Source organism: Carcharodon carcharias, chromosome 1, assembly GCF_017639515.1.
Source record: "Carcharodon carcharias isolate sCarCar2 chromosome 1, sCarCar2.pri, whole genome shotgun sequence".
NCBI classification, from domain to species: domain Eukaryota; kingdom Metazoa; phylum Chordata; class Chondrichthyes; order Lamniformes; family Lamnidae; genus Carcharodon; species Carcharodon carcharias.
In genome coordinates this window covers 97,322,503-97,347,711 of record NC_054467.1, presented here as the reverse complement: position 1 = coordinate 97,347,711, position 25,209 = coordinate 97,322,503, and the positions used below count along the sequence as shown (strand labels likewise).

Here is a 25,209-nt window from a genome sequence, read left to right as displayed (position 1 = left end):
AGCAATACTCAAGTTCCTTTACTTAATGTCAGTCAGCATAATCCTTTCTTGTTGCTGAAAAATAAATGTAGAGGACTGCAGCCTCCATCATCTCTCTGATATTGGTGTCTTTTCCTCTCCCATTGCCCAACCCCCATTGGTTACCAGTCATTCAGTCCCTGTACTCTAGAATTCCTTTGCTGAAATCCCTTTATCACTCCAAATTTAAGCCTCTGCTTAAAATCCACCTCTGACCAAGCTTTATTAACTTTTCTAATATCTGCCCTTTTGTTTCATTACTGCTCTGTAAAGTGCCTCGGGATATTTTGAAAAGCGCTACATAAATGCAAGTTTTTGCTATGGAGGGTTTCAGTACAGAAATTACCAGTATTGTACAAAAAATAACCCAAGTTGGTGGGCAAAGGCTAAATTGCAGCAGCATATATAGAATGAATAGTGGTTCATAGCAGAAATTTATGTTCAGATCTTTTCCTATTGATTTAAAGTTCAGATACATTTTTTGTGTTTTTAAGTTCAATCCTAATATTTTTGTTTATCTTCTCATGATTCATTTACTTTATCTTCACAGGCATTTGTGCCACGTGTATTCGTGATGTATTTGATGGGTGCAGTGGCTTTCTTTCTCTATGTCACAAAAATTCCAGAAAGATATTTTCCAGGTGAGCATTCAGCACACAGGCTAAAGTTTGATTTTTAGACTATCACAATTAATATGAAAGCTAGTTACATAACTAGCCTCAGGACAAGTGATTTGTCACAATATGACACCGTATAGCAAATCTTTAACATGTGTATTCAAAACAAAAGTTTCTGCCTCCAATATGAGTCGAATAATATCTGAACTATGGCAGTGACATGCTGAGACTATACCAAGCTGAATCAAAACAAAATTACTGGATCGTAGAGCGTGTAAGACAGCTAGGAGAGTGTGATTGGTGCATTTTTAATTTTGAGGAGTTTTGGCATTCATTTTGCCCCTTCACTGAATATTGGGAGTAGATCTGGAACCTATTGTTCATAGCTGCAAAATAGTTGGCCCAGCAGACAATTCATTTCTTGAGGGTTTATTTTAAAGTTTAAGACCTTTTCTTTACAAGAACATCTAAAACTTAAACTATTTGTATATTGCTGAAAAAATATATTTTGTCAAAGCTTTTCACCTTGCACTCATCAGGACAATCACAAGACTACCAATGTCAGGGAAACGACAACTTTATTCTGTATAAGAAGAGTATGCTGATTGGTTGGCAAGTGAACTCTGATTGATAGAGGCATTGCCATGGAGAATGCACCAGTTAATGGTGACTGACAGTTAACTGCCAAACATTTTTTTAAGTTAAACCAGACAGCTTGACTCTGGTCAACATAAGAAATAGAAGCAGGAGTAGGTCATTTGGCCTCTCAAGCCTGCCCCTCCATTCAAGAAGATCATGGCTGATTTGGCATAGGCCTCAACTCCTCTTTCGTGCCAGCTCCTCATAGCCCTCAACTCCCGGCTATTTTAAAAATCTTTCTACCTTCTCTTTAATACTTTGTGATCTAGTTTCCACAACTTCCTGGGGTAGAGAATTCAATACGTTCACTACTCTCAGAGATGAAATTCCTTTGTATCTCAAGTTTTAAATAAGTGTCCCCTTATTCTGTAACTGTCTCCTAGTTTGAGATTCCCCCACTAGTGGAAACATCTTCTCAACATCTACCCTGTCAAGCCCCCTCAGAATCTCGTATGTTTCAATAAGATCGCCCTCATTCTTCTAAACTCTAATGAACAAAGGCCTAACCTGTTTAGCTGTTATTGATAAGTCAACCCCTTCATCCCAGGAATCAGCCTAGTGAATCTCTTTTGAACTACCTCCAATGTCAGTGTATCCTTTCTCAAATACGGGGGCCAGAACTGTACACACTACTCCAGGTGCGGCCTCACCAGCACCCTGTAACAGTTATAACAAGCCTTCCCTATTTTTAAACTCCAACCCCCTAGCGATACAGGCCAAAATTCCATTTGCTGCCTTAATTACTTGCTGCACCTGCAGGCTAATTTTTTGTGTTTCATGCACAAGAATGCCCAGATCCCTCTGTGCTGCACTTTTTTGGAGTTTCTCTCCATTTAAATAATAGTCTGCTTTTTGATTTTTCTTACCAAAGTGCATGACTTCATACTTTCCGACATTAAACTCCATCTGTCAAGTTTTTGCTCATTCAATCTGTCTATATCCCCTTGCAGATTCCTTATGTCCTCATCACAACATGCCCTCCCACCTATTTTTGTATCGTCAGCAAATTTGGATACATTACACTCTGCCCCCTCCTCCAAGTCATTAATATAGATAGTAAATAATTGAGGCCCTAGGTCCGATCCTTGTGGCACTTCACTAGTTACGTCTTTCCAACCTGAAAAGGACCTATTAATCCCGACTCTCTGTCTTGTGTGTTTACCAATCTGCAATCCATACTAATACATTACCCACAATACCATGAGCTCCTATCTTGTGCAATAACCTTTTATGAGGCACCTTATTGAATGCCTCCTGGAAATCCAAATACACTATATCGACCAGTTCCCCTTAATCAACTCTGCTTGTTATATCCTCAAAGGAGTCTAGCAAATTTGTCAAACATGATTTCCCTTTCACAAACCATGTTGACTCTGATTGCATTAAGCTTTTCTAAATGTCCTGCTATTTCTTCCTTAATAATTGACTTGAGCATTTTCCCAATGACAAGATGTTAGGCTGATTGGCCTATAGCTTCCTGTTTTTTGTCTCCCTCCCTTCTTGAACAGGGGCATCATATTAGCATTTTTCCAACCTGCTGGGACCCTCTCGGAATCCAGTGAGTTCTGGAATATTTTGATCAATGCCTCCACTATCTCTGCAGCTACTTCCTTTAAAACCCTTGGATGCAGGCCATCAGGTCCTGGCGACTTGTCTGCCTTTAGCCCCATTAGTTTCTCAAATACTTTGTCGTGATAGAAACTGTTACAAGATCTTTCCTCCCATTAGCTCATTGCTTATCTGATATCTTTGAAATGTTTATAATATCCTCCACCGTGAAAACTGGTACAAAATATTGGTTTAAATTATCTGCCATTTCCCTGTTCCCTGTTATCAATTCTCTAGTCACATCCTCCAAGGGTCCCAGGCTTACTTTAGCCACTCTTTTTTTTCTTTTATATACCCCGTAGAAACTCTTGCTGTTTGTTTTTATATTCCTTGCCAATTTACTTTCATAATCAGTTTTCTCCCTCTTTATTAACTTTTTAGTCATCCACTGCCGGTTCCTAAAAAAATTCCCAGTCCTCTAGCCTACCACTAGTTTTCGCCGCTTTGTATGCCATAGTTTTTGAGTGGATACTCTCCTTGACCTCCTTTGTTAACTCCGGTGGTCCACCCTTCTCGTTGAGTCCTTTGTTTTGACCGGGATAAATTTTTGTTGAGTGTTACGAAATATTTGCTTAAATGTCTGCCACTGCTCATTCGCTGACCATCCCCTTAGTCTATTTTCCCAGCCTGCTTTAGACAATTCTTTCTTCTTACCTCTGTAATTGTCCTTATTTAAGTTGAGGACACTGATTTGAGATCATAGTTGCTCACCCTCAAACTGTATTTGAAATTCTACCATGTTGTGATTGCTACCCCCAAGAGATACTTAACTAAGAGATCTCTTATTAATCCTACCTCATTACACATTACTGAATCTAAAATAGCCTGTTCCCAGGTCGGTTCTGCAATGTATTACTCTAAGAAAATCCCTGATGCACTCCACAAATTCGTCTTCCGTGTTACCCCTACCAACCTGATTTGTCCAGCCACCATGTAGGTCAAAATCACCCATGACAATTGTAACACCCTTCTTACATGCCTCCATTATTTCCCAATTTATACTTTGTCCTACAATGAGGCAACTCTTCAGGGGCCTAAAGACAACTCCCAGTCATGACTACTTCCCCTTGCTATTCCTTATTTCCACCGAAACTGATTCCATATCATGATTTATTGCACCTATATCATTACTCACCACCGCACTGATACCTTCCTTTATTAAAAAAGCTACCCCACCTACTTTTCCTTTTTGCCTAATTTTCCGGAACATCGAATACCCTTGAATATTGAGTTCCCAGTCTTGGTCATCTGCAACCCGTCTCTGTAATAGCTATCAAGTCATATCCATTTATTTCCATTTGTGCCGTCAACTCATCTATCTTGTTACAAGTCCTGCGTGCATTCAGATAAAAAGCCTGAAGCTTTGACATTTTACCATTATTACTCATTCTGGTTCTCATTGCTGCTGCACTCTTCTGCTTACATTTTCTGCCCCTTCCTGTCACACTTTGATTATCGTTTGCCTCTTCACTACCCTGTACCTCTGCGCTATCATTGATTTTCTAAACTTCCCTTCAACTGAACCCTCTCCCCACTAATTGTTTAAAGTCCTATCTGCAACCCTAGTTTTACGATTTGCCAGGACACTGGTCCCTGCATGATTCAAATGAAACCCATCCCAACAGAACAGCTCTCTCCTTCCCTAGTACTGGTGCCAGTGCCCCATGAATCAGAACCCATTTCTCTCACACCAATCTTTGAGCCATGCATTTACCTCTCTAATTTTATTTACCCTGAACCAATTTACCTGGCTCAGGTAGTTATCCAGAGATCATTACCTTTGTGGTTCTGCTTTTTAATTTAGCCCCAAGCTGCTTGTAGTTTTTTCAACAGAATCTCTTTCCTAATCCTACCTATGTCGTTGGTACCTACATGGACCATGACAACTGGATGGATCTTTCCCCTCCCACTCCAAGTTCCTCTTCAGCCCAGAAGAGATGTCCTTACCCTTGGCACCAGGTAGGCAACACAGCCTTCAGGACTTGGTCTTTGTTGCAGAGAACAGTATCCGTTCCCCTAATTATGCTATCCCCTATTACTATTACATTTTTCTTTTCTCCCCCCACTTGAATGGCGCTTTGTGCCACGGTTTTGTGGTGAGTTCACTCATCCTCCCTGCAGTTGGTGCCCTTGTCCACACCTGGAGCAAGACCTTTGTACCTATTGGACAAGGGCACTGGCTGAGGCTCCTCCAAAGCTGGACCCCCATTCCCGCCTCACTCACAGACACACCCTTGGCATTGCCCTAAGGAATGAACCAGCAAATGGCTATTATTTAATTTGTTTAGCTGAAACAGGTGCAATGTGTGTATATGTTCTTTCTGTCTGCAAAGGACAAGGCCCTGTGTATTAATATATCATTTCCAGTACACACATGTGCCACACTGCGAGCCCAACCGACAATCTTGAATTAATATACTTGAGGATTATTTAGCAAACGCTGTTCAATCGTGGACAGTGTTTTGAGTTTTGCAAGCATGGCCTGGTTGGGTATGGTCTGTACCTTGCCCATTGTGAACAGCAGAAGGGGCATGCTGTTTGATGCAATCCGCCAGTCTTTGGAATGGATGGCCTACGTACCTAGCATCACACTGGCACTGACATTCATATACCACATTACTCATTTGTGAGATAGGCAGAATGTCTTTCTGCTTTGATAGCAGCATCCTGTAGTGGCGAATACCACTTGTGTTGCTACTGCGTAATAGCAGTGTGTAACAGTTAGCTTCACCTGTTGCTCATATTTTTGAGATACCTTATACTTCTAGGGTGATTGGAGGTAGACTGGGCACTCTTTAGAGCCAAAAGTGGTGGCTTTAGACCTGTTCATGCGTTTGTGCAACATACAGCGCGAATGATCTGCTCAGGGTAGTTATTATCCCACAGGAAGTCTGTGATGTGCCCTATTTTAGCATCAAGCTTGCATGCTGAACAAAGAGCTTGAGTCCTATTTATGAGGCTACCAGTGAGGCCAATCTTATAGTGCGTGGAACTGTAAGAATCCCAAGACGTGTATTGACCAGTGAAGGTAGGCTTACGGTAAACCGTGGTAGAGAACCCCCCACAGCAAATTTCACAATGAGCACATCAAGGAAAGGAAGTTCATTTGACTGATCCATTTCCAAGATGAATTTGAGCACAGGATGGAGCCCATTAAAACATGCAAGGAAATTATTACATGCTGCTACAGATTTAAATATAGCAAATGTATCATCCACATATGATTGCGGTTTGGCAGTATAGTTAACAACGTCACTAAACATGTATCAAATCTCCCTGACCAGGTACTCTTGGAAAGCGAGATGTTTGTTCTTGCACATGGTTTCAATTTTGGTGTGCCTTCATCGCAAATGAAACGGGAAGAGGTATTTGCTGTGTTCAAACTCCTATAGTCCCAACTATCCCGTCACAAACCAAGTTCCACTGAAGATGCTGAATCCTTGGAAGCGTGCCTAGCTGCTCTAGCACACATATTGCGGGATTCCGAACAACCGTTCTGATTTTTCTTGACGACGGGTCCAAATTTGTAGCCATTGGATCTGCCGCTCAACACGACCGGACAGCCTTGCTCAAAAGTAAGCTAAAAAAACGTTTGCTGGACTTTGTAAGTGATGAGCTGCTGCATGACGTGTGACAGGATTTGTCCTTACAGTTCACTGCGTCTGTATATGATTGGGCTGCCCAAGACACAAAAGTGATGTCCCTTTACGCCCTACCTTATCTATCACCAGTTCTGCACAGCATGAATTGGCCAAAGGTTGGGCAAATTGTTACAACCAGTTTTGAACACGTTTTCCAGATACATGGTGAAGGATGCCTTCACATTTGCGAAGACCATACAGGACTTGCGTATTGATAGCAGTATTCATTAAGCTTACGAACATGGCAACTCATGCAGTTGAATTCAGCTTTAGCAACACCATGTATGCCCAAATAGTTGGTGTTGCCATGGGATCCCCTCCAGGCCCAGCTTTTACAAACATCTTTGTTGGGTTCCATGAGAAATGCGTTTTCGATGGAATGACACCTAACCTCCTACCACTTGCATATTTTTGTTATGTAGATGATACATTTGCTATATTTAAACCCGTAGCAGCATGTAATAATTTCCTTACATGTCTTAATGGGCTCCTAAACTCAAATTCACCTTTGGAAAGGAGCAGTCAAATGAAATTCCTTTCCTTGATATACTAGTTGAGAAATCCTCCAGAGGATTCTCTACCACGGTCTACCGCAAGCCCACCTTCATTAGTCAGTACATGCATTGAGATTCTTACAGTTCCACACAGTATAAGATTGGCCTTATCAGCAAACTCATAAATAGGATGCAAGCCATTTGCTCACTGTGCAAGCTCAATGCTAAAATAGGGTGAATCAGAGACATCCTGTGAGATAATGGCTACCCTGATCAGATCATTTCACGCTGTATATCACGCAAACTAAAGCAATCACTTTTGGCCCTGAAAAGTGCCCAGTCTATGTCCGATTACCCTGGAAAGGCAAGGTATTTCAAAAATTTAAGCAATAGGTGAAACTAGCTGTTACATGCTGCTACTATACAGTAGCAATACAAATGGTATTCGCCACTAACCAGATGCTGCCATCGAGCCAAAAAGACGTTCTGCCTATCACACAAATGAGTAATGTGGTATATTAATTTCAGTGCCAGTGTGATGTTGGATATGTAGGCTGTACATCCCAAAGATTGGCAGATCATATCAAACTGCTTGTCTCTGCCACTGTTCGTAACAGGCAGGGTACAGACTGCCCACCAGCCCGTACTTGCAAAACTCAAAAACAGTGTCCAACATTAGATGTGATTCCGTGATTGAACAACATTTGATAAATAATTGTCAATCTGCTAAAAATTACGCTGACAACCAATTTAAGATAGTTAGCCGGGCTCACAGTGTGGTACATTTGCATCCAGTACAGAAGCTACATATATTAATACACAGGGCCCTGTTCTTTGTAAACAGAAAGAACAGGGCCCTGTTCTTTGTAAACAGAAAGAACATGTGCACATATTGCACCTGTTTCAACTAAAGTGATAGCTCATTGCTCAGGACAATACCTTCACCTGAGTCAAGCTGCCTGGTTTAAATTTCAAACAATGATTGGCAGTTTGCCAGTCACCATTAACTGGTGCATTCTCCATGACAATGCCTTTACCAATCAGCACTCTTTTCTGAGTTGTTGCTTCCCAATATTGGTATTCTTGTGATTGTCCTGAGTGCAAGATAAAAAGCTGTGACAAAATGTCTTTTATTAAAGCCATACTCAAGTTCTATGCTACCAAATGACTTTGTAAACCATGTGTATGTTTACAATTTTCATTTTTATAATTAAATACTTCAGCATCCAATGCAGCTTTGTTCTAGGGATGGTTATAAAATGTGGTCCAGAGAGTGGAAGAGCATGAAGTAGTAACATTTCTGTACCTTTTACAGGGCAGCTCAACTACCTCGGTTCCAGTCATCAGTGCTGGCATGTCCTTGTTGTACTGATGTTTTATTGGTGGCACCAAACTGGAGTCTACATCACACAGTATAGACACAGCCAACCCTGTTCTCAACTAATGGGTACATAACTGCAACATAAGCGTCTTGTAATTAGGTGAACAATTTCTGTAGAAGTGCCTGTTAAGAATCTGTAATACTACACTGAGCCAGGGAAGGACAGTGTTAAAATTCGACTGCTTAATTGATTGTTTATTATTAATCTGTATGTATACAGACCTTTTTATTTAAAGTAACAGATTGTTGGAGGAGAGCAGTTAGCTTCCAGACCTGTATAATTATATGCTGCAGATATTTTCCAGTAGCTTTTTGTAAGATGTCTAATGTACTTGTATAAAGATGCTTGCACCTTAAGGTGTAGTAATCATTCTTCAAAAAATGTATGTTTTCCCCATACTGTTAGTAAGATATTACTCAAGACTTAATTGATAAATGTCAGGTACTAGTCTCAATCAAGACCTGCAAAGTTCAGCTGGCTAACTAAGCTAAATTGTCAATTGCTTGTTGTAGTGACAATGGAGCAAGTCTGCGTATGAAGACCTTCATTTGTCTAAATTTTCACATTAGTGAGTGGATGGTGTTTTAGCCCTGGTTGCAAGCCCAAATAGTCTGAGACTGCATCCTAGGGGATTGCCTCACCCCTGTTCATATTAGTGGAGATTGCCTCAGCCTATCAGTAAGAACTACTACTTTTTACATTTGAAGCGGCTTTTCATAGATGACAAGTAGAATAAAGTATATGTGATCTTTACACTGGGAGTTTGCTTATCAGACTAAGTCCTATTCCCTCATGTGCTGGGAGTCTGAGAAAGAAGAGCAGTGTGTGTACTGATATGAAATTATACATGTATTTAACTAGCCCAATATAAAAGTACATCCATAAAAAATATCAGGGAGAGAACTGACAACTGCTTAATCTCCTTATCCAAGAAAGAATCCTCCAGATCTGTATTTAGAGAGTGTAGACAGAATTAGAACATGTGGCATTTAATCTTCATGAATAAGAACAGCCATATCTAAAATGGTTGATAATCTACCTACATTTAGTAACAAGTAACATGAAATGAATTTTCATTGCTAAAAATTTCACCTGTTTGATCAAGTTGTACAGATCAGTGGTTGTGAACGTCACTGGCATGTTAGAGTAGAAGTAATCTGACCGTTTCCTGAGTACCTTAAATTTTTCAGCTTAGTGACCTACTGATCAGGTCAGGTTGACCATTTGCCTGATGTGGTCCCTTAGGACACAAATGTATGTGAGGAATTAGTATTTGTCTGATAGGAGGAGTGGGAAAAAAGTCTACTACTTCTACCATTCCTCCTCGTAAGCTAAAGAGATCAAGTAGGCAGGTAGATTGTCTTGCCACCTTGCACTTCTCTGATGGACAATAGATTCTAGTAAGTCTCAAAAGGGAAAAATATTTCTATTTTCCTTTATAAAAAGAAAAATCTTATCTTTGGTAATTGAAATATTAACTTTTCAAATAGCATGGTATAAGGATGGAGCAATTACTCTTGAGAACACCACTGATGAATAAAGGGTAAACTTTACAAAACTGTGCTCCTGTCCCAGAGCTTCAAGCGTTAGGATATTAAGTTCTAAGTTTAGATATAAAACTTGTGGAGGGCTAAGTGCAATGTACAAGTTTTTTTTGTTTTGTGCACAGAAATTTTCTTATCTATTAGTAGAATTAGTGCTGTTTGATAATGATGGTACTTTTTGTAATTATGCTTGAGTTGTAATAATCATACTTCTGTTTATTCATTTTTACTGCTTGCCCTTCAAGGACAAGCTAGTCATGTGATGCAAATGCTTAAGTTGTGCATTTATCAGATTGGAAAAGATTGTATAAATTCTGAAATTGTTAATTTTATTTGAGGGGTGTGGTGCGAGGAAAAGGGAAGGGAGGGATAAAGTTGTTTTAGGTTCAATATGACAACTATTTGGAGCTTTGTTCATTATTTCTCCTGTGACTTAATGGCTGGTGTCACAAATAAAACATTTTCCAACACTAACTGAATTATGACTCATATTTGCATTCCAGTTCTTTCAATACCTGCTTAATTAATTACATAATTGGGCTTGCAACCAGGGCTAAAACACCATCCACTCACTAATGTGAAAATCATCTTGGGAGGTAGCAATGAAGCAAAACAGCTTATGAGATTCTTTTTCGATCATACCAAGATGTAAAAGAATAAATGACAGACCAGAAAAATCCAAAATAATTAAGCAACAGAAAGCACATTTTTAAAGTATGTAGATTGTGTGAGGAAGAAGGTATTGAGCTGAGTGAAAGAATTAAATCAATCTCAACAGTCAGGATGTAAAGGTTATCTTTGGAAATCTGAAATATGAAATGTAAACCTCACCCAATTTTCCTTTTCATTGATTTCAATGGGAAAGGAAAATAGTGCAGGATGTAGAATAATAGGAAACAATTCCACCAAAAGGGAAGAAAAAACAAACTAAACACTAGTGATACTCCATGGATGAATAAAGACATAAGGGACACCTAATTGCCAACCCTCATTTGTTCCCTTAAGCACATAGATAGCAGAGGAATGCACAATGAGAGAATACAGAGAAATTAGGAGAAAAATCAAAAATAAACAATTAGGAAGTCAGAGGAACTATGAGATTAAAATTATCAAGGAACATAAACCAAAATAGTAACATATTTTACAGGCACATCAATAAAAAAGGCTGTGATGGGAATATAATCATTAAGCATATAATACCACAGGTAACAATAGTGAGATGGCAGAAATACTAAAATAATTATTTTGCTTCCATATTTACCGGGGAGATAGAACAGGTAGACATGACGTTGAATGACAAGATGAGTAAAGTAAGTTAATTTAAAAAAGGGGGATGTATTGAACAAATAACTCCGGATAAAGCCCCCGATCTGGATGGATTGAAGCTAGGGAAGAAATAGCAGGGGCATTACTAGTTATATTTAATAGAAAAATGTGTAGTACCAGACAATTGGTGGAGAGTTATGTAATTTCTATATTTAAGAGGGACACAACATGTCCAGGGAATTATAGACCAGTCAGCTTAACATTGGTGGTTATTCAGAGTGGCAGTGGTGTTTCACAAGGATCAGGGGACCACTGGTCTTCACAATTTATATTAATGATTTAGATTCTGGAATCCAAAACATCATTTCTAAATTTGCAGATGATACCAAATTGGGGGGATAGTCAATATTGCAAAGGACTGCAACAAATTACAGGAGGACATTAATAAACCTGTAGATGGGCAAATAATTGGCAAATGAAGTTCAACACTTCAATGTGAGGTGGTATTTGTTGATAGGATGAGTAGGGAGGTCACTTATTACTGGAAAGTGCAAGTCTAGGTGGGCTCCAGGAACGAAGGGATCTTGAAGTACAATACACCAAGCACTAGAAGTTGGGCCATAGATTAGCAAGGCCATAATTTTTTTTTAAAAAGCAGTAGGCTTTTTTTCTAGGGGGGACAGAATTAAGAAGTAGGGAAGTTATGCTAAGCCTGAATCAAACTTTACATAGACCACACTGAGGGAGTGGTGTGTGCAGTTCTGGTCACCATATTATATTAGGGACATAGAGACATGGAGAGGGTGCAGAGAAGATTTACAAGGATGACACCAGAAATGTATGTGTATACATATCAGGATATAATTTTGAAGACTGTCTCTCTTCTCTCTTGAAAAGAGGCTGAGAGGTGACCTAATAGAGGTCTTTAAAATAATGAAAAGTTTTGATCGAGTGGATACAGGTAGAATGATTTCTCTTGTGGGGAATCTAGAGGCCATCAACATAAGATAATTCACCAATAAATCTAATAAGAGAATTCAGAAGAAACTTCTTCACCCAAACAGCGGTAGGCATGTGGAACTTGCTACCAAAGGGAGTGGTTGAAGCGAGTAGTATAAATGCATTTAAGAGAAAGATAGATAAGCTTATGCAGGGGAAGGAAATAGGTGGTTACGATAGTAGATTTAGCTTGAAAATATTGGATTTTTGACTCCAGCGTAGATTGTTTGGTCCATAAGGCATATTTCAGTGCTATAGATCCTAGTATGTAATCCTTTATTTATGCTAGATAGTTGATCCACTACTATCCATTTTGTGCCCTCAGTTAAATTTCACTCCTGTTAACTGTTGGCTGGACTTGCAAGACAAAAATAAATGGCATTTGAAGAAATTAAAGATTTCAGTTATGCTGCAAGAACTTTGAGAGAGATCAAGCCGTACCAATACAGTTATTGCATATGGGGGATGAGGGGGAGACGAGAGGGAATGCAAGGGTGTACACTCTGAAAGCAGTTGATGACTACAATGGAATAATCTGCAATTATAGATGAAGTTAAATGAGTCGAGGTGGTCCGTGACATGGAAAACTGTGGCAAGAGAGAGTCCTGGGTAACCCATCAGTTGACAGAAGAAGATGCTGATCAACTATTATCCTCAGAATAGCAATTTGACAGGTAATAAAATAGCCATGAGCATCTGAGCTGTGGCATCAGCAAGGTTTGCAAGGCTCAACGTGGGGGTTTTATGACTGCTGTGGGATGCCAAACTTAAGAGATAGTTATTTCAGTGATACACTTTTTGAATGACAACTTATACTATACAATAAATGAGAATTCTTTTCCAGCAACTTGTGTAGAATGAATACTCTGCACATCTCCATTGCTAATGTTGAAGACACCATTTATATAGCCAATTGGTTGTACTTCCAGAAGCTAGCAGCACATATGGAGGTTTTGTGGCACAGTGGTATTGTCCCTACCTCTGGGACTGAAGCTGCAGGTTCAAGTCCCATTTCAGGGCTTGATGGCTATGGAAGGTGCGTTCATAACATGACCAAACAGGCTGATTGTCAGCCTGTAAATCCTTCCAATATGCCTGCTAGCAGGCGGCAGGGGCAGGTGAGTTTCCTAGTCAGCCATACTGCAGAAAGCAATGGAAAACCACTGTAGTACTTTGCCAAGCATAATAATGGACCAATCCATTGGAAGTCCATGGTCACCAAGGCCCTCTTAAGATATGTTATCTGAAGGAGGAGCATCAGCAAGTGCATCAGTTTAAAAAGCAATTCTAATTTTTCAACATGGTTATTCTTCACTAAGCACTAAGACATTGTTACATAGTAGAAATGTGACCATTATCTTTTATCTTCTATGTTTTTTGGCAAATTATTGTGGGCTTCTACATGTAGATATGTCAGTTGGCTTTTCTAGATGAACACTGAGTATTCTCCCCTGCTAGAAGACACATCAATGCTTTTACTTTATTCCTAAAGACGACAAGGAGTGAAATTCAACTTCATGGGGGTGCAAGAAAAAAGGCAGTTGATCGAGACGTTTTACACAATAGGAAAAGTAGGCAGAGTGTCTAACTAGTGGCCAATATGCTACTGCCTATTCTGCAGACTAGAAGTTGAATTTCATGCATATTTTTACTATCCAATTACTTGATTTTCACAACAGAAACTGAAAATGAAATTAACTGGATGTAGAGATGTCTTGAACTAAATAAAGCTTCCTTGCTTTCCTTAATACAAGTGAATTATTCAATCCATTATAATCATAACTTCAAGTGGAATTTATTGCTTCATTGGAAAGCACGTATCAATGAATATAAACAAAGGGAGTGTGGGAAACCAATCCCTCTAATTGTATCGTTAAAGTGAAAACTGAAGTTTGCAAATAGTAAATATCAGAGCTCCCTATGTGTTAAACAGTGGAAAGAAAACCACTAAGCAGATTGTGATCAATATAAAATGACAGGTTTAACAAATTATAATTAAACTATTAATACAAAAAGGAGACTTGCTCACTTTCAAGTCCAAGTCTGAAAAGTGCACTTTAACTGTATCGCAGCAATAAAAATAGACTATGTGCTGGATATTTGATTTCCATTCACACAAAAGCAGCCTGGCTGAACACAAGCATTAAAACACAATTATTTCACAAATAATACAGGGGCATTTCAACTCCAGCTTTAAGCATCTAAGTGTTGGCTTTTCAACTGTGGCTGCATATTATGATCACTTGAGCAACAGCAAAACACATGGTCTGACACTATGCTAGTCAGAGGATTATGGGCACATTCTACAAAGGAATTCATTCTGAAACCTTCACCTCAGAAAAAGTAAAATACATAATTTACACAAATCAAGTCTAGTTCCACAGTTTAAAGACATCAAATCCCTTTCTAATGCCGATTTCAAATATTAATGGGTATTTGTAGTTCTGCAAGCTCACATTGTTTTACAAATGAATCATTTTCACTTTAACTAAAATATTCCAAGTTAATAAAATCAGGAATTGTTGCAGAAAATTATAAATTCTGTAAAATGGCAAATTAAGAGCAAAATGAATCATACACAGTCTATTTCCAGATATTGAGAAAAATTATTTTTAAGGAGAGAGAGTGTCAGCTGGGATTTTCCCCTCTACGATGGCTCAGAGGTATTGCGTAGCATGGGGAAGAAGCCCAGTCATAAGGCCTTGTGGTGGAAAATGAGCTTTGAATGAAGTAGATATGGACTCCGTTCTACTGGAAGACTACTTATTTTACTGTTTGGAAGGAAATGGTGCTGCACCAAATGGATCAAAGTCACCATGTTGCTGTGTAACACTATGTAATACTAGTTCAGTAAAGGGCACAGCACCAAAATCATCGGTTTTTAGCCCATCTCCAGTGTGAAATGCCCCATGTACAGAAGCTGGTCTGGATCTGTTGGCAACTGGATTGTGGTCTCCTCGATAGTCACTTAGACCTTGATACTGAGTGTTCCTTAGAAGCTCTTGTGGATGGAATGGCTTGGCACCAAATGGATCAAGCAGGCTTTCATCTACAGGTAATGACTGACATTTCTCCTTTCCATCAGGAAGCGCCACACCAATATTCTCCTTAGAGTCAGATATGTTAAGGAGTTCATTGCTACTTTGCGAATCACGCCTCCCCACTTTTTTGTGCCTGCGTACCCGCTCTGGAGTTCTATAGATAGGTTTGGAAGATTTTCTTGTGGTTGTCGGTGTGCCATGATGGCGCTTGCCATTTCCACCAGAAGACTCCTGTTTGGTGCGCCGTTGTCGAGATGAAAGTTTCTGTAAACTGCGCTGCTTCATCTTGTGCTGTTGACTGGCTGTGATCTCTTCAAAAGGAACATGTCCAAACACATCCTCTTTGCTTTCCTTTCTGTGCTGTACAGTCTGAAGTGGCTGGAATGGAGTGGAACCAAACATGTCCACATCATTAGGTGAAATAGGTGGTGTTTGTGTGAGAGTACCCTCACCATACTGAGCTGTCTGAGGTAATTTCTTAGTAAAAGGTGCATTACTGAATACATCAAACTCTTCAGGCTCCTTAAGGATGACTGGTTTGAAGGATGCCTTTTGAAAACTCTCTTTATTTTCCACTCCTTTGCTGAGTTGTGCATGCTGATGCAACCCAACAAATGGCACAGCACCAAATATATCTACTTCATCCTGTAATGTTTTACTCCCTTTGACTCGAGGCGAATCCGGAGGGGTGATGAGTGCTGTTGCTGATTCTGCACTTGCAATACTTTCAGCATCAGCATTGTACTCTAAACCTGGTTCTGTTATAGTATAAATCTCCTTATTCTGTTCATAGTCTGAATCAGAGCTGTGCTTTTCCTCATCTACTTCTGCTTCTTCATCAGAGTCCATTAACAGAGGTCTCTGCCCAAAATTTTCTGCTTCTACATCAATGAATTCACCTTGTTCACTGTGGAACTCTTCCTCCTCTTGTTCCTCTTCTTCACTGCTCTGAGGGGTAGGTGGGTCAGACTCAAAATCACTGTCCGACTCTTCTCCATTTTTCTTATGGTGCTGCTGCATAATTAAATTTGGGTCATTCCTTCTTCCTCCTTTGCTCTGGCCACTGAATTGAAGGACAGTACTTCCCTGTTCATCTGTTTTAAATCCACTCTCCGAAGCAGTATTTGAAATTGTTGCATTTTCTTCACTTTTTCCATTTGATCCTAAAGAAAAATAAAAACATTTAGACTATTACAAAAGAAAATAAAAACATGAAAATTTAGGAAAAATGGATTGAAAACATCAAGATCACTAGTTTTAAAAAAAGTATTTCCACCTCTGGGACCAAAATTCAAATCCAGCTCAGACGAAATGAATACATTCTCTTCTGACTAAAAGCTGCAAGGAACCCAGAGAGACTAACAGACTCATTTATAAAAACAAAAACACATCACAATAAACAATCTTAACATTTACTAACATTGACCAAGGCACTTAATTTAGAAATGAGCTGCCACGTGTTCTCATTTGCCATTTTGTTATATAATCATAAATACCCAATAACTTGAGCAATTTAAACCCTCTCACAAGTTACACATATTAGGACATGTCTGTTATTTGGCAGAACCTATATTTTTGATTGGTTCATTTGAACCATGTGACCATTAAATCACCAATGTAACTCTTTCGAGTACAGACACGTTTCCATCTGTTCCTATTCAGATGAAGTTACATTGTTTCATAGTTTGCCATTATGAGATTTGAACTCTTGATACTCTTTTGAGTAAACCTGTTTCCATCTGTTTCAGATGAAGTTACATTGTTTCATAGTTTGCCATTGTGAGATTTGAACTCTTGATACTCTTTTGAGTAAACCTGTTTCCATCTGTTTCAGATGAAGTTACATTGTTTCATAGTTTGCCATTGTGAGATTTGAACTCTTGATCTTGGGGTTACAAACCCAGTACCATAACCACTTGGCTATTTAGGCCAAGCTTGGGATTACAAGCCCAGTACCATAACCACTTGGCTATTTAGGCCAAGCCCAAAGTTATATTGTTTCATAGTTTGCCATTGTGAGATCTGAACTCTTGCTCTTGGGGTTACAAACCCAGTACCATAACCACTTGGCTATTTAAGCCAAGCCTTAAATCACCAATGTAACTGCACTTATCAAGTATCAAATTGGTTCTTGCTAATCACTTGTTCCAGGGGACAATCCCCATGCTCCAAGCCTGCTTCAAATTAGCAGTTAGCTCCCTCCAGTCTTGCTAGCTTCCAAGCTCATTTCAATTTCCATATTCAAGCTAAGCTATCTCCAGTTCTTCCCATCACATAGTTTTACCTTTTATTCTAGGCTGGAGATCATCACGAAGATAGGAAATGGGCAAGGTAGTTAAGAGGTTTGAAAACAGGAACAAAATTCTTAAAATGGCTTCCCTGGGACAATGAACGCCATTGGAGCTTGACGGGAACAGAAATGATGGGGATGTGACCCTCAGTGCAAATGTGGACAGCGGTCTCAGTAGACTGGATGACTTATGAATGGTAGGAAGCCAATGGGGAGAAACACTAAAGAGATCCAACTTGTAACAGTAAAAGTGTGGATTGGAGTTTCCACAGAAAAAGGGGAAGAGGTACAGACAGCAGGAGGTGATGCTGAGAGAAAGTGGTCCTAATGATAGAGATTGGTGAGGTGCTCAAAAGCAATATGCCATGGTTATACATCTCTGGGTTAAACTAAAAACCATAGCTGTGAAGAAATAGGCACTTGAAGCCAGAAGCACTCTGTCTGCAGGAACAGAGAATGCCTTTGGTTTTGCTGACAATAAAAGACGAAGAGGCTTTGGCTCATCTAGATCTTTATGACAAATCAGCAAAACCTGTTTGGAGGGTAGGTCGATGACAGCAATTTTGAAATATGTAGTGACTGTCAAACAATGAACAAAAAGAAAGAGCCTGCCATTATATAGGGTCTTTCATGACCTTTGCAGCCAATTAAAATACTCTGAAGTGTAGTCACTGTTGTAATATAGGAAACATGGCAGCCAATTTGTACACAGAAATGTTCCACAAATAGCAATGAGATATCAGGTAATTTCTTTTTCAAAAGTGATGTTGATTGAGGGGTAAATATTGGCCAGCATACCAAGGATCCCGCAATCATCTTTTAATAGTGCCATGGAATATTTTACACCTTCCTAAGGGAGTAGATAGAGCCTTGATTTAACATCTCAGATGAAAGACAACTCCTCCAACGATGCAGCACCCCCTCAGCACTTCAATGGAGTGTCAGCCTAGATTGTGTCCAAGTCTCTGAAATGAAACTTGAACCCACAACTTTCTAAATCATGATGCAAGAATGCTTCCCACTGAGTGCTTGATAATGTCAGTCATGGGAAACTCCGATACGGCTGGAAAGGGCAAGGTATGTGAGCAGGCTCTTGTTTACAGAGTTTGGTGCCTTATACATTTGAATTGCAGAGGCAAATATACTTTCACAGGGTGAAATGACTATTCAATGGAGAATAATTGGGGCGGGGGGAGGTGCGGGCGGGCGGTCAGGGATGTCACCCCACTGCCCTTGCCTTTGAGAAGTAGCAAAGACCACCAAAAACAAAAAGTGGTTATTCATCTCATTTGTTATTTGTGGAAGCTCCTTGCTTCCGAGTTTCCTCCATAAAAACAGTGACTGCACTTAAAAAGGCATCCACTGAGTATAAAGTGTTCTTAGGACTGAGATGAGGACAAATTCTTCAAAGGGTTGTAAATCTTTGGAAAATGGTTGGAAGTTTATTTTCTCAGTAGTCGAATTGGTCCACACGATTAGTATAGAGCAAACAATTTGAGGCCTACTACAATATTACATTCCAAAATGCATACATACTAATTGTTACAATCCATTTCCAATAACATCACCAGAAACAATTATAGTTAAGTATACCCTCCCGGTCTGCTACACACACATGCAGAGTGTGACTTTTTGGCAACAATCCATGTCCAGCAGGCTGTCATAAAATGATTTTAAAGAGTACATATCCTAAAGCATTACTTTTCAAACATGCAGCAAATTATAATCTTGAACTAAATATGGCCCGACAAACTATTAATCCATTTGATAACATTTTGCAAATGTAAATCTGTATAAATCATTATAAAAGAAATATGTATGTTAATATTTTTTTGAAAATGTACAAAGCAGGATTACAAATTTCAATCATGTACAAATTTTTAAAAACAATTGTTCATCTCCAATAGTGGGACATGAGAACATCTTTAATCATGAATGGTGATCCAAATCTTTAAAAAAATATTCTTCTTTGATGTTCTTTTCCTAGACAGCGGATTAAAACTGATGAATGTCTTGTAACTTGTAATTACAAGCCTTCTGCTGACTTATCAGCAGGAATATTTGGGCGAGTAACTTGGAGCTACATTTGAATTGGAAACATACTGCCGCTGTCAATCCCAAGCTATTTGCCACATGTTTCTTATGAGGATTACCACACTGGGTGGGTTCCCCTCAGTCTGTTCTAGTGTTCTACTATTCTACTTTGGAGATGGAGAGGCAGCAACCACTTCACAGTGCAATTTCAAAAGACAATAAAAGGAAATGAAAGCCTTTTCTTATGCTCATTTCGTGTGAGAACAAAATTAAGAAGCAATTAACACTAGTTCAAAAATGCATTATAATATATCATGAAGCTTATTTCATCCAAAAATCATGTCAATATTCAACAAAATGTTGAATCAAAGCAAAATAGTGTATTGAAATAGACTGTTCAAAAGATGAAATAAGATCTCACATCTGACAGAACCACAGGAAAGTTACAGTGCAGAAAGAGGTCATTCAACCCATCATGTCTGAGTGGCCAAAAAAAGAAAAAAGAAACTAGCTGCTCATTTTAATCCCACTTTCCAGCAACTGGTCCATAGCCATGCAGGTTACAGCACTTCGGATGCAGATCCAGGTACCTTTTAAATGAGTTGAGCGTTTCAGCCTCAACCACCAACTTACGTGGTGAATTCCAGACATCAACCACCCTCTGGGTGAAAAAGGTTTACCTTCTGTCCCCCCTAATCTTTCTAACAATCACCTTAAGTCTATGCCCCCTGGTAATTGACCCCTCAGGTGGGGAAACAAGTTTTTCCCATCTACCCTATCTAGGCCTCTCAATTTTGTTCACCTCAAGTCGGTCACCCCTTAGCTGCCTCTGTTCTAAAGAAAACAACCCTAAGCTAATCAATCTCTCCTCATAGCTGCAATTTTCAAGCCCTGGCAGCATTCTTGTAAATCTCCTCTGTACTCTCTCTAGAGCAATTATGTCCTTCCTGTAATGGGGTGACCAGAACAGCACACAAAATTCCAACTGTGGCCTAACCAGCATTTTATACAGTTCCATCATTACATCCCTGCTATTGTATTCAATACCTCGCCCAATAAAGGAAAGCATTCCATATGTTTTCTTGACCACCTGTCCTGCCACCTTCAAGGACTTGTGGACGTGAGCTCCAAGGTCTCTTACTTCCTCAACCCCTTTCAATAACTTCCCATTTATTAAGTATTCCCTTGCTGTGTTTGCCTTCCCCATATGCATTACCACACACTTTCACGGATTGAATTCCATTTGCCACTTCGCTCACTCAACCAAACCATTGATATCATTCTGCAGTCGACAGCTAATCCTCTTCACTATCAATTACATGGCCAATTTTTGTGTCACCTGAAAATTTCCCAATCATGCCTCCCACATTTAAGTCTAAATCATTAACATATACAACAAACACAGCAAGGGCCCCAGCACAGAGCCCTGTGGGTCACCACTGGAAACCACTTTCCATTCACAAAAACATCCATTGACCATTATTAACTTGTGTTTCTTGTCTCTGTGCCAATTTTGGACCCAACCTGCCACCTTCCCCTCTATCCTATGAGATCTTACTTTCCTGACCAGTCTGCCATGTGAGACCTTGTCAAATACCTTATTGAAATCCTTGTAGGCAACATTCACTGCACTACCCTCATCAATGTCCTTGTTACTTCCACAAAAAATTCAATTAAGTTCGTAAGACACAATCTTCCCCTAGTAAATCCATGCTGACTATCCCTGATCAATCCGCTCCTTTCTAAATGACAGTTTATTCTGCCTCTCAGAATTGTTTCCAATAATCTACCCATCAACGAAGTTAGATTGACCGGCCTATAATTTTCTGGCCTATCCCTCGCACCCTTTTTAAATATTAATAAACGTTTGCAGACCTCCAATCCTTTGGGACATCGCTTTATCTAGTAAGGATTGGAAAATGATCCTCAGAGCATCCATTATTCCCTCCCTGGCTTCCTTCAACAGCCTGGGATAGAATGCATCTGGCCCTGGTGATTTATCCAACTTAAAGGATGCCAGTCTCTCCAGTACTTCCTCTCTCACTCTGCTTATTGTACCTAATGTTTCACACTTCTCCTCTTTAAGTAGGGCATCTACATCTATGAAGACAGAAACAACGTACTCATTGAGAACCCTGCCCACACCTTCTACATCAACCCAGAAGTTACTATGTACATCTCTGATGGGCCCTATCTTTTCCTTAGTTATTGTCTTGCTCTTAATGTACTGGTAAAACATCTTAGGATTTTCTTTGATTCTACCTGCCAATATTTTTTCATATCCTCTCTTTGCTTTCCTAATTTCCATTTTTACTTCACCCCTGTAATTTCTACACTCCTCTAAACTTTCGACAGTATTAAGTCTTTTGTGACTGTCATAAGCTTTCTTTTTCTGCTTTATCTTGGCCTGTATGCTTCTGTATAACCAGGGGCCTCTAGGTTTGGCTGCACCACCCTTTTTCTTTTTGGGGACATGTTTACACTGTGCCCATAGAATCTTGCCTTTGAATACCTCCCATTGATTTGACAGTTTTTCCTTCTAACAGCTGTATCCAAACCACTCTCATCAGTTCACCTCTCAGCTTAGTAAAATTAGTCTTCCCCCAATTTAGAACTTTTACTCCTGTTCTATCTTTGTTCTTTTCCATAATGATGCTAAATCTAACTATATTATGGTCACCATCTCCAAAATAGTCCCCCACTGCTACTTCATCCACTTGCCCAGCTTCATTTCCTAAGACTAAACCTAGAATTGCACCCCCTCTTGTTGGGCTTGTTACGTGCTGGCTAAAAGAGTTCTCTTGAACGCAGTTCAAGAAGTTTGCGTCCTCTGTGCCCTTCACACTGTTCGTATTCCAATTGATATTAGGGTAGTTGAAGTCCCCAATGATTACTGCCCTATTGTTTTTGCACTTCTCAAATTTGTCTACATATTTGCTCTTCTAACTCCCTTCCACTATTTGGGGGGGTCTATCGTACACTCCTAGCATTGTGGCTGCCCCTTTTTTATTTCTGAGCTCAACCCATATAGCCTCATCTGATGCTTCATTTAGTACATCATCCCTCCTCACAGTTGTAATCGATTCTTTAGCCAATAATGCTACACCCCTGCCTGAAAACTCTATATCAAGGGGTGTTAAGCTGCCACTTTTGCCCCTCCTTAAGCCAAGTTTCCATTCTATCTCCATTCTTATTAATGTGAAAAGTAGAAACAATATGTTTAAGGCAAAGAAAACAAGCACAATGTTTTCCTTTACCCAAGATTGATATTATCCCACTTCCTTTGAACATAGAGTTTGGATCCCTGCTTGAATTTTCACCAGCACCAATAAGCTCTAGTCAGGATTGGCTGTGGAGGGAATGGAGCGGGGGGTGGTTAGGCTAGAGGTTTATTCCCCCAACCCCATCCACCTTATTTAGGCATCTTGAAATCAAGAGTAAAACGTCGACTAGCCATTAAAAGATCTTTTTTCTAACAAAATCAGTAAAATGTAGTGTCCCAGAAGTAAGCTGCAGTTTTAAGAACCATATCAGAACGCTTCCAAGCATTTGTTGTTGTTATTGGAAACTCTCCAGAGTGACTTCAACTTCCAAATGGCCATTTCCTCATACAGCAGTTGTCGGAAATCAACCTAAAATTCTTAAATGTGCTTCCCTACAAAGCAAAATCTACTCCATTTTTGTCCTATCAACTGCGCAGGTGGCATGGGCACAGTTCCCAACTGCTGCAGAGATCTGTTTACTAATATTGGTGATTTATTTGCATAATTTACAAGGTAATGCAAGAATGCAATCCTTCGTCAATTTGATCACCTAAGGAAGAAACACTTCAACCTACACTCACTATATTCTGTACTTCCCTGTACATACATGAAAGACTTGTCCAAAATTCGCTATGATATTCAATTAAAGGTTTTTCCCTCCAAGGCAATGAAAACTTTAAAATCATCTGGACCTGAAGCAACACTGGTAAATTGCCATGTTGTTCCATACCAATAGTGACGTGGGGTCACATAGGAGGATTGAACTGGAACCTCAAGAAAGACTTAGCTTAAGTTCTTCTCCAAAATAAGAGAATTGCTCATGCCTGAGTCCTCAGACAGGAAGTTCCATTTGTACGAGTGCCATACACCCATTCAAATGCAATTGTATAGAGATAGGAAATTTGTGAAGATGCAATGCATGTTTAACTATCAAATACTGCAGAGAGATTGACAATGAAAGGGAAGAATAAGTAATAAGAAATAAGTATCATAGTTAATCTGTCCAGAAGAGGGTTTGATGGGCTAATACTGGGATGTAAAAATAACACACATCAGCCAAGAACATGTCAACAATAATTTTTGTACCCAAAATTTTAGGGATACTCAGTTCAGGTTGAACAGAAGGTCTTCTAAAGTATTGAGACTTGTACTTTTTAAAACCTGCACTATTCTGAAGCGCTGCATTTTTCCACTGTGTATTGAAAACAGGCAGTCGGATGCCAATAAACAGAGCAGAAAATGTGTTTAGTTCTGAATGCCCCCTTATGTACACTAGAGGGTATCCAAAGAAAACAGTGGTTCAAAAGGTACAAACTTCTGAGGCAATGTCCGAAATAATGTTCTGCAGCCCAATGGATAAACCAAATCCTAACCATGTATGCAGAGACTGAATAAATTAGGGAATATAAAGATTGCAATCTTGGATTGATTTAGTAGAATTTTCATTCCAAAACCTTCAGGGGTGAAAGAGAAATTCTCTAATTTTCCACATGGTTAACAACCATGTGGTTTTGCTGAGATATTGTACCCCAGTTCAAAACAGTCCACAATCATTAACATTATATACAGTCTTTAGAAATTTCTAACTTACCTGTTTCAGAAACAAATGGGATACAGCCAAATAAGTCTTCCTTAGCTGGGGTCTGTGGAATAGAACGTGGCTCAATCTCTGTCTCTGTGGGTGTTCTCCTCTGTTCTGGTTTACCTTGGTGAAAGAAAAGTAAATGGCATTTCCTATCTGAAGGCTACAGCTGAATTCATACAGAGAGTTGTAAGCAACACACAGTGGTAGAAAAATCAGTACATAATCCTAATACTACATGAGGTTGAACCAAAGGCATTATTAATTTAAAAATTCCGTATCATTGTGGTGTAGCACTAATTAGCTATACTGAACTAGTCATCTGAATCAGCATTATTTAAAAACTAAGATGTAGATTTGTACGTTCACAGTGAGAGCTGCTTGCTGGTGGATTTGATGCTTGGGTCAGCTGAAAATTTTCCAGCTTTAGGACCAGAAATAACAGATCTTCAATAGACTGTCAGAAAAGAAGAAAAGTAAAGGTGTCGCCAACTCAAATTATATTGCATCTTTCTTCACCATTCTCAAATTGGAAGGACGGCAATATACAGTGCAATTTACATTCAAAATATTTATAAGTTACAACAATATTCCACTTTAATCAAAGCAACTCAGTATACCGGAATATTACAGGGCTGCTTTCCATGATCTTTTCCCCTGAGTAACTCCCTTTTCCCTTTGCGCAGGGTTTAAGTAAATGTGGCAGAGACCCATTTTACTGCACCTCTGCCCCTTTACCTTGCCCCAAGCTTCCCTGTGCCAATAACTGCTGCAACTGAACTGAGACAGGA

The 25,209-nt window shown here is 39.4% G+C and overlaps 2 protein-coding genes across 12 annotated transcripts in view; one reads left to right on the top strand and one right to left on the bottom strand.

Moving 5' to 3' along the window:
- The window catches only part of paqr3a (progestin and adipoQ receptor family member IIIa), a 45,273-nt gene that overhangs the window by 13,501 nt on the left and 6,563 nt on the right, over positions 1-25,209 (top strand). For 8 of the 10 annotated variants that reach the window (XR_005943735.1, XR_005943734.1, XR_005943741.1 and 5 more), the window contains 3 exons: positions 569-659; positions 6,167-6,457; positions 8,333-8,470. Coding sequence is in view for 2 of the 10 variants with exons in the window: in XM_041193186.1 (XP_041049120.1) it covers positions 569-659; positions 8,333-8,472 (231 nt within the window). In the remaining 8 variants the exon portion in view is untranslated. Of the gene's footprint in view, positions 1-568; positions 660-6,166; positions 6,458-8,332; positions 10,414-25,209 lie in introns of those variants that run through there. The other 2 variants (XM_041193186.1, XM_041193198.1) reach the window with 2 other exon arrangements.
- The window catches only part of bmp2k (BMP2 inducible kinase), a 136,273-nt gene continuing 125,051 nt past the window's right edge, over positions 13,988-25,209 (bottom strand). For both annotated transcript variants that reach the window (XM_041193141.1, XM_041193150.1), the window contains exons 15-16: positions 24,428-24,541; positions 13,988-16,412 (exon numbers count right to left, since the gene is read on the bottom strand). In XM_041193141.1, the coding sequence (XP_041049075.1) occupies positions 14,977-16,412; positions 24,428-24,541 (1,550 nt within the window). In that variant the 3' untranslated portion in view covers positions 13,988-14,976. The remainder of the gene's footprint in view (positions 16,413-24,427; positions 24,542-25,209) is intronic.